We start from the raw sequence: 9,054 nt of genomic DNA, 5'->3' as shown, positions 1-9,054 counted from the left end.
ACACGATTGTTGCCCTGATTTTCGCTCGGCGACTGGTCGGCGCTAGATTTGGCGGCTCGGGAGCAACTCAGCGTTCACTCGGTGATCAAAACTCGCCTCTCAATCACTGTGTGGGAACTACTTGACACCTTGATCCAACCGGCTCTTCAAGCGCTCAGCAACCAAAGCAAGATTTCTAGCATGTCAGATATCTGGATCTGAGTTGGCCAACTGGCAATGAGTGCGGTGTCGAACAGCCAATGAGAACGCAGGATACGGTGTGAGGGGAAACGCAGGGGAGGAGTGTAAACAGAACATTATATCAGAATACATCAGCACACACACAAGTTTTACAGTATTTCTGACCTTATCGTTCTCTACAAAACACCCACGCTGCACTGCAAACAATATTTATTAACCTCCAACTCACTACAGAACAATCCATGCTGTTCGTGTTGCCAAATCCACTCAGATTCATTTATTTTTCCTCTTTGAATTTACGCTGCACATCAGCGCACAAACTTTGATCGCTCGCTACTTGTTGACGTGCATTTTTGGACGGGGTTTCATTAAACCTTTCGTCACTTCTCATGTTTGTTTTCGTGACTAAACGTAGTTCAGGAGAGCAGAGAAGCTCGTCTGAGATTCCAGTTGTTGATAGATGGTGTAGTGTGAAACCCCCCATCACCCATCAGAGAGATCACTAGGTTTTCGGACAGACCTCATGTTTGATGTGTGGTTACATATCGCAAAAACAAGCCAGTAAAGTATTACGTCTTAATAATGTAGAGTTTATTTCTTTCTTTATTAACTCATCAAACTCTAAAGACGCTCGGTTATACCAGCAATCGGTTAGACAGAACTCCCGACCGATTCTCTGGAACCAGAGGGGGGTGTGAAACCATGGACGAGTATTTACGTAAACGTTACACGAGGCTATGCTGTGTTGTAGCGTCCACTAATTCCATCATTCAATTATGAGTGTAATTTAATAATCGCTGTAAAATCTTCTGTTTAAAAATCAGTGAAATCTGTGATTTTTTAAAACCAGGACTTTAGTAGCGCTCTAGTGATTGGTTACTGGGTCTGGTTGTTACTGTAAGCCCTAATAGCTGCTTACACAGGGGGTGGAGGAGTCTGGTTGGAACCCCTACCCTACTTGTGCAGTATGATTAAAATTCTGATACACAATTGGTAACACAATCTTGAACACCAAGAGGTATTTATGACGTCTCGTTTAACTCCCTCAGACAGGAACTCCGGCACCGACAGGTACGTTTACTACTCCGGTCTCAAGACGTGGAGTCAAGCTCGAAGCTACTGCAGGCAGTACCACACCGACCTGGCCACCATCAGAGACGACACCGAAAACTCAGCTATACAGGCGAAGATCACTCTGGTCAATGTGGCGACCTGGATCGGCCTGTTCCGAGACTCCTGGAAGTGGATGGACCAGACCCCGTTCACCAACGTTAGCTGGCTCAGTGGAGAACCTAATAATGGTGCAAAAGATGAAATCTGTGTTGGTTTTATTGGTGGCAGCGTGGGTGATCTGTCCTGCTCAAGGCTTTTCCCCTCGCTCTGTTACAGAGGTAAGTTATAATTCTGTTTACTCTCTTATTTACAGTAAATAAACAGACAATTATTTTTGCAATGCCTTTACAAACCACGTGTCCAGAAAAGTTGGGACGTTTAGTAAAAGGAAGTAAAAAGAAGAATGTGTGATGTGTTTATTCTCTCAATCTTTATTTACCCAATACAAGTAGAAAGATATAAATACATAAATAAATTTTACCCATCAGGCTTTAAACATGCTTGTATTTCTGTGTGCAGTGATCACAGGTCAGCAGCAGTTCATCAGGATAAAGATTCAATCAGATCAAGATGTTAACGAACCTGCGGCAAAGGCTGAAATCTTGGAAAGGGTGAGTTTGTTTCTCCTCCAGGTTCCACCGATATAGTAACGTTCGGTTCCTCCTCAATCCAGCAGCACAAACAGTGATTATCATCATCATCAGCCCCTGGATTTGGCTCCTCTATCATGTTTATTGTAAAGAATTCCTTTCTAAGATCGCTCAGGTGTCGCAGCTGTAAAAACACGCACTGGAACCAGAGCTGGGATCTTGAGTATATCGTATCGAGGCTCGGCTCTGCCTGCCGGCTGGGCTGAGCGTACACATGAACGACGATTGGCCTGTTGTTCAGATAGAGGCAGGATTAAGCCGGATAGGGACTCTTTCATAAGTAATGCAATGACGACCTCTGCTGGATGCACAGAGACGAAAAGAGAGTGCTGTCAGGGTGTGTCTCTCCGTACACAACGCTGAGCTGCACTGCACTCGTCAAGTGTAGGTGATAAGATGCATATGGCTGCTGCCCACGTGTCGGAGGGGATGTGGGTTAGCTTCGTTCTCCTCAATCAGAGCAGTGATCGGCATTAGTGGAGAGGAAGCATGACGCAATCTGGCAATTGGATGCACTAAAAGGGAGAAAAAAAATATATATAAAGAATTCCTCTCTGTATCCTGGGTTAGTTACTAACAGGATGGATGTTTTGTTGTTCAGATCCAGCAGAAGCTGAGGGAGCGTGGGGTGGAGAACAGCATGGTCACATTCAGAGGAATTCCTCCATATGAGCCGGTGTTCCGCAAGATCCGGAAAATCGCTGATGTAAAAAAATGTGGAATCTAAAGCAGGGGTTAACTTCAGGAATTAAAATGAAGTAAAGTTTGGTTAGTACATGTAAACATGGGATGTAACTGCTGTTTCTGCTGCTTTCAAGCCATCCGGCAACATTTTGTCATCAGGTTATTACAGCTGGATTCTCTTTTTACTCTCTTTGTATTCTGGACGTGGTGGCTTCTATATAATGGAACCATGTGATACTCGCACTAGAACATTTCTACAGTAAACATTTATATTATGTGTGTAACCTTCACTATTATATATTTATTATAATAATAACAAAGTTATGATTATGTTTACATTTTAAATGTACATCTGTTCTAGAACTAAATGCCGTAACACAAACTAAAGCGGTTCAGTAACTGATTTCTTTACTGTAAATCTCAGAGCTGGGAAGGTTTAACTGAATTCATTTATTTTATTGATGTAAGAATATAATTGTGTTATGTTTATTTAATGTCGTGTTACAAAAATGTAAGAACAGTTTGTTGGTTATTTAAAATTCATACTTTTTCTGTGACCAATAAAGTTGAGATGAAAATTCTAAACAGTGGTACCTTGTAACTTGACGTTCCCTAAACTCAAAATCATGGAAAGTCGCCGGCCTTTGTTCCCTTAAACTCGACGTGTTCAGTTTCTTTGTAAAAAAATATATTTATTTAATTTCAAATGAACAACAACCAGCCGCAAGTGTGAATCTGAGCTGAATCTGCATCAGTGTGGAATAAGGTTCAGATCCAGGGTTACAGCTCCACATGTATCTGTGTTTATCTGGATTCTCCTCCCTGTTTCACTTTTAAACTTGTGTTACAGCTCCAGCTTCTGAGAAATGGTGAGAATCAGAATCAGCTTCTCCCAGAGTCTAAAACGCTTCTGGTTGAAAATAAAGCTTAACGTGGTTTAATGTAGTAAAAGAAGGAGACAGGAGCACTAAACTTCTCTTCATTATTACTGCTCATAAGTTCCTCCACTAATCACATTCCTCACTCACTGTTTTACTACAATCAGTCACGATGAGTTTTGTGCACCGCCGTCACACTTCATAGGAAATAACGGCACAGCGGCGCAGAAGCGGTTTTGTCTCTTCTCATGTGAATGCGCCAGTGCTGAAGGGAATACGGTATTCCAACATCAAGCATCTCCACCATTAAGAAGCATCAGGAAACAATAAAGAAGTAAAACTAAAGTGCAGCTTTTATTGTATTTTTATTGATGTGTAACTGTTAGTAATTGTATTTCAGTGTGTTTAACTCAACGTCTTTAAAACTCAACACCACTCCCAGAACCCAGAACCGACTGAGGTCCAGTTCCAAGGTACCGCTGTACTTTTTTACTTATTATAAAGATTTACTTATTCCTAAAGAAGGTAAAAGCAGCAAAACTGTAGTTAATTATTAAAGTTAATGACATTAATTATTATTATCATTTATAAAACGTTGCTCTAAATGAAATACTCCTACGTGACTGGTGGTGACGCCTGAGATTTTAACAGATTCTATCAAACCCGTTTTGTTTAGAATCTCACGATGATTAAGAGGTCATTTCAGCTTCTAAGATTAAAGTAATCATATGTGTTACACAACTGTCCATTACACTAGCCATCCAGAGCTGAGATCAGCTGACCGGGCATCTACACAGACGTAAGGGTCAAAACCCTGCATTGGATCGGTATCCTGTCCAGGGTGTTCATGGCTCACGCTAATGATTTCGGATGGAACCTGACCCACTGCGACCCTGACTAAGATAAAGTGGTTGATGTAAATGAACAACGAAATGATGTGTGATATGAAATGTTAAATCGCTGGATGTTATTATGAAACTTCATTCTTTTATATTTGATGTGAATAGTGGTGCTTTAGTGGAAGAAGTAGAACGAGGTTGAATCCTGCATGTAGTGTTTTATTAGGATTTATTGGCGTTTGCTGTCCGAAATGACAGAATTAACAACTCAGAAAAGTCTGCACACCATCTATAAAGCATCATCCATAAAATTAGAGCCTTTTCACTAGAAAGGTTCTTCTTAATCTACATCAGTGTGAAATATTTGACTGATTTATTACTAAACGATTGTCAGGAAAACCAGAGATCATTATATTATATAATTAAGGCATTAAAATCTAAACATATCAAACTCTCAGAGCAAACGGACGTATGTCCAGCTGTATTATTAACCAGACCTCTTAGATTTCAGGACAAATGACCAGTGGTGTATCATGATTGAGGTGAGGGCTGAAGTACGGTCGAACCCCCCCTCCGAAATCACAGTCTGTAAACGAGTGAATGTGAGTTTTGGCTCCTAAGTCGTAGAAGGACACCAGCTTCTCCTGAAAGTCCACGAAGACGCCGACTTTACTGGGTTTGTTCTGAAGACACAACAGGATGGGTGAGTCCTCCAGAGCTGCGTAATGCTCACCGTCGTAATGAACGATCACCCAGTAGCCTTGGCTGGGCTTTAGAGACAGGTCACCCTTCCTGTTGGCCTCCTCTAGTGCCACCCCGACGTCCCATCCTCGCTTGTTTCCGACCTCTACCTCCCAGTACGCCCTGCCTTCGGCCAGCCAGCAACTGCCCAAGATGCTCCCAAACACATCAAACCTATCGAAGCTGTCGTCTTGGTCCACACCCGTCTTCTTCATGGAGTCGTCTTTCAGGCTGCTCACCTCCCTCCTGTCCTCGGATATGTTGAGCTGAGGGTTGGCCGTGTCTGGATCCAGGGTCACGTTTACTAAAACATCACAGACAGGTAGGTCATTAAAATGCTTCTACTGTGTATCATAAAGGACGTGATCATAAAGGCTCACAGTGCTCACCTGCAAACTTCTTAATCCTCCAAGTTTCTATAAAAAAAATATAAACATGAATTAAAAACACAAAAGTTTTAAATCTAAAGTCAAGATGCATTTAAAAAGATTTCCTCACCAATACTGGACAGCTTTTCAAATTCCGTCTTTGTATCAGCCATCATGGTCACCAGTATGTTCCTCATGGTGCCGAAAGTCAGACTGGTGTCCAAGTCGACTTTATTCCAGTCTTTATCCTTGTTTAACTTTATGCTACTGGGATATGTCTAAGACAAAAAGGCACATTTTATTAACAGAATTTGGCAGAACAATTAAGACATTTTGATTGAGAACAGAAAAAAAAACAATATTAAGATAAAAGCGTTTGGTTACTGACCTGCAGGAAGACGATGGGATCTTCTGCAGAACTTATCTGCTGTAGAGCTGAGATGGCGGTTTTAAATTTGGTTATTTCATCCTGTAGATCCTTCACAAGATCCTTTGCATCGGTCTCCACCTCCATTCTTCTGTCCATTAGAGGGCGCAGTGCCTCCTCCTCTGCCCTCTTAACTATCTCTTTAATATCTCTAAACACCTCCTTTATCTTCTCCTCCTCCTGCTTAACCAGATCCTGTGAAGTGGGGGGTGTCAGTGCTGGTTCTTAAACTGATAGATTTGAACATACTGCTTCTAAACATCACCAAAAGTATGTAGACACTCTTCTAATTCATGGATCTGCTACATTTTTGTTAACATATGCTTATAATTTAGAATAAAGGCCGTCAATCACCACAGACAAGAATCATTGGTAGAATTGGTCATTGGGGCCAAACAGCCGAGCCGCTGGCTGTCCAGTAAACTCATCTGCTCCTGGTGGGTGCAAAGTGGGGGAGATAAGGGAACCAGTTCCTGGAGAAATGGAAGTGGAGGAGAAGGGGTTCTTAAGGAAGTCAAAGATGAAGAATCCAGGGTGGATGTTGAGGACATGGGTGAACTACAGGAAACCACTTCTGTGGTGGTGGAAGTCTTGCTTAAAGTTGTGGAAGTTGAGGTACTTGACTAATCCACGTCTAAAGTGGGGAGAGAAGGGGAACTTGAAGTCATGGTTGAGATGGTGGAAGTGGGGGGACTGCAGGAGGGAATTGGGGTGGTGGAGGAAATTATGGATCTCTGGCCTAAAGTGAAGAATTCAAGGGAACTTGGTTGTAACTGAGGTTGGGGAAGTTAAGGAACTTAGAGAAATCTGGCCTAAAGAGGAGAGTCCAGGGGAACTCTTGACTGAAGTTGGGGAAGTGGGGATACTTGACAAAGCCGTGCCTAAGGTAGGGGAAGCAGGAGAACCTGAAGTCATGACTGAGGGGGTGGAAGTAAGGGAATTGCAGGAAACCACTTCTGGAATGGGACAAGTAGAGGAAAGAATTGGTCATTGGGGCCAAACAGCCGAGCCACTGGGAGGTGCACCAGCACGAGCGCCAAGCCCGGATAAAAATAAGGAGGGTCACATCAGGAAGGGTTTAAAACCATGCCAAATTAAAAGAACCCCCCATGACCCCTAAATACAGAAATACAAACTGAATAAATATAGTTCAGATAGAGACTCACCACACAGGTCGCTGCTGACTGGTTAAAATGGATCACTTTCTCCTCTCGCTGGTGTATCTTCTCCTTCATGACGTCTATCTCATGGTTTATCTTGCTCTGTGATTAAACACATTTACACGTGATCACATTTTCTACACCGGTAACCCCACAGCTTTTAACTTTGCTTCCATTTAATCAGCCAACGATCAGTGGTTCAGCTTCACCTGAGGTCAAAATTCAACTGGAGTAGATTTACCATCACATCCAACGTCCTCCTGCTCGAGGATGGTAAATTCTCCACCCAACAAAAAGCAGCAAACAAATTCCCTCCTGCATTTATTATTATTCCTTCTTTGTACCATTTTTGTTTAAATATGCTATTACAGCCGTATGAGTGGATCAGACACGGCAGCGCTACTGGAGTTTTAAACACCTCACTGTCACTGCTGGACTGAGAATCGTCCACCAACCAAAAATATCCAGCCAACAGCGCCCCGTGGGCAGCGTCCTGTGACCACTGATGAAGGTCTAGAAGATGAGCGACTCAAACAGCAGCAATAGATGAGCGATCGTCTCTGACTTTACATCTACAAGGTGGACCGACTAGGTAGGAGTGTCTAATAGAGTGGACAGTGAGTGGACACGGTGTTTAAAAACTCCAGCAGCGCTGCTGTGTCTGATCCACTCATACCAGCACAACACACACTAACACACCACCACCATGTCAGTGTCACTGCAGTGCTGAGAATCATCCACCACCTAAATAATACCTGCTCTGTGGGGGTGGTCCAAGGTTGAGTTAAATAGGGCGGTCAGCACCCGTCAGTTGGTGCCTGAATGAGTTGGTGTGAATGATGAGTGTAAACTGTACCTGTCTCTTCTCTCGCTCCTGATCCACGGACACGACCTTCATCCCCTCCTGCACACAGAGGCTGCAAACGAGCCTGTCTTCATTAACAGAGTACAGCTCCAGAGGTCTACCATGGGTTAGGCATGCACGCTGGTCCATCTCAGCGCATGGTGCCACCAGCATATGCCCCTTCACTCGTACTTGTCTCTGGTGTATTTTGAGATGATGGGTGCAGTAAGACAGTGAGCACATCAAGCAGGACTTGACTGCCTTGTACCTGCAATTGGTTTGGTCACAGAAGTCACAGGCTATCTCGCCTGGCTGTCCGGTCAACTCATCTGGTCCTGGTGGGTGCAAAGTGGGGGAGGTCAGGGAACCAGTTCCTGGAGGAATGGAAGTGGAGGAAACCCCTCCTGGGGTGGGGAAAGAAGAGATACTTAAGGAACTCTGGTCTGAAGTGGAGAGTCCGGGGGAACTTGAAGTCTTGTTTGGGGTTTGGGAAGTGGGGGTACTTGACAGAGCCATGCCTGAGATGGGGGATGCAGGGAAACTTGAAGTCCCGACTGGGGTGGTGGAAGTGGGAGAATTAGTGGAAACCCCTCCCAAGGTGGTGGAAGTTGAGGAAATTATGGAACTCTGGCCTAAAGCGGAGAGTCCAGGAGAACTTGAGGTCTTGTTTGAAGTTGGGGAAGTGGGGGTACTTAATAAAGTCTGGCCTACAGTGGAGAATCCAGGGGAACTTGGGGTTGTGGCTGAGGTTGGGGAAGTGGGGGCACTTGACAGAGCCATGCCTGAGGTGGGGGAGGCAGGAGAACTTGAAGTCGCGACTGAGGTGGTGGAAGTGGGAGTATTAGTGGAAACCCCTCCTGCGGTGGTGGAAGTTGAGGAAATTATGGAACTCTGGTCTAATTTGGAGAAATCAGGGAAACCTGAAGTCTTGTTTGATGTTGGAGAAGTGGGGGTACTTAAGAAAATCTGGCTTGAAGTGAAGAGTCCAGAGGAACTTGAAGTCATAACTGAGGTTGGGGAAGTGGGGGTACTTAATAAAGTCTGGCCTACAATGGAGAATCCAGGAGAACTTGGGGTTGTGGCTGAGGTTGGAGAAGTGGGAGCACTAAATGAAGTCTGGCCTACAGTGGAGAATCCAGGGAAACTTGGGGTTGAGGCTGAGGTTGGGGA

The 9,054-nt window shown here is 44.0% G+C and overlaps 1 protein-coding gene across 1 annotated transcript in view; it reads right to left on the bottom strand.

Annotated features, from left to right (window-relative positions):
- Positions 1-4,542: 4,542 nt before the first annotated feature.
- The window catches only part of LOC134326898 (mucin-2-like), a 9,140-nt gene continuing 4,628 nt past the window's right edge, over positions 4,543-9,054 (bottom strand). Inside the window, exons 2-7 of the mRNA XM_063009014.1 lie at positions 7,897-9,054; positions 7,047-7,142; positions 5,842-6,075; positions 5,584-5,731; positions 5,475-5,501; positions 4,543-5,389 (exon numbers count right to left, since the gene is read on the bottom strand). The exon at positions 7,897-9,054 is cut by the window's right edge and continues 1,041 nt beyond it. Coding sequence (XP_062865084.1) covers positions 4,845-5,389; positions 5,475-5,501; positions 5,584-5,731; positions 5,842-6,075; positions 7,047-7,142; positions 7,897-9,054 — 2,208 coding nt within the window. The 3' untranslated portion in view covers positions 4,543-4,844. The remainder of the gene's footprint in view (positions 5,390-5,474; positions 5,502-5,583; positions 5,732-5,841; positions 6,076-7,046; positions 7,143-7,896) is intronic.

The sequence above is a fragment of the Trichomycterus rosablanca genome, chromosome 14 (assembly GCF_030014385.1).
Source record: "Trichomycterus rosablanca isolate fTriRos1 chromosome 14, fTriRos1.hap1, whole genome shotgun sequence".
Taxonomy (NCBI): domain Eukaryota; kingdom Metazoa; phylum Chordata; class Actinopteri; order Siluriformes; family Trichomycteridae; genus Trichomycterus; species Trichomycterus rosablanca.
This window is presented reverse-complemented; position numbering and strand designations above follow the sequence as displayed.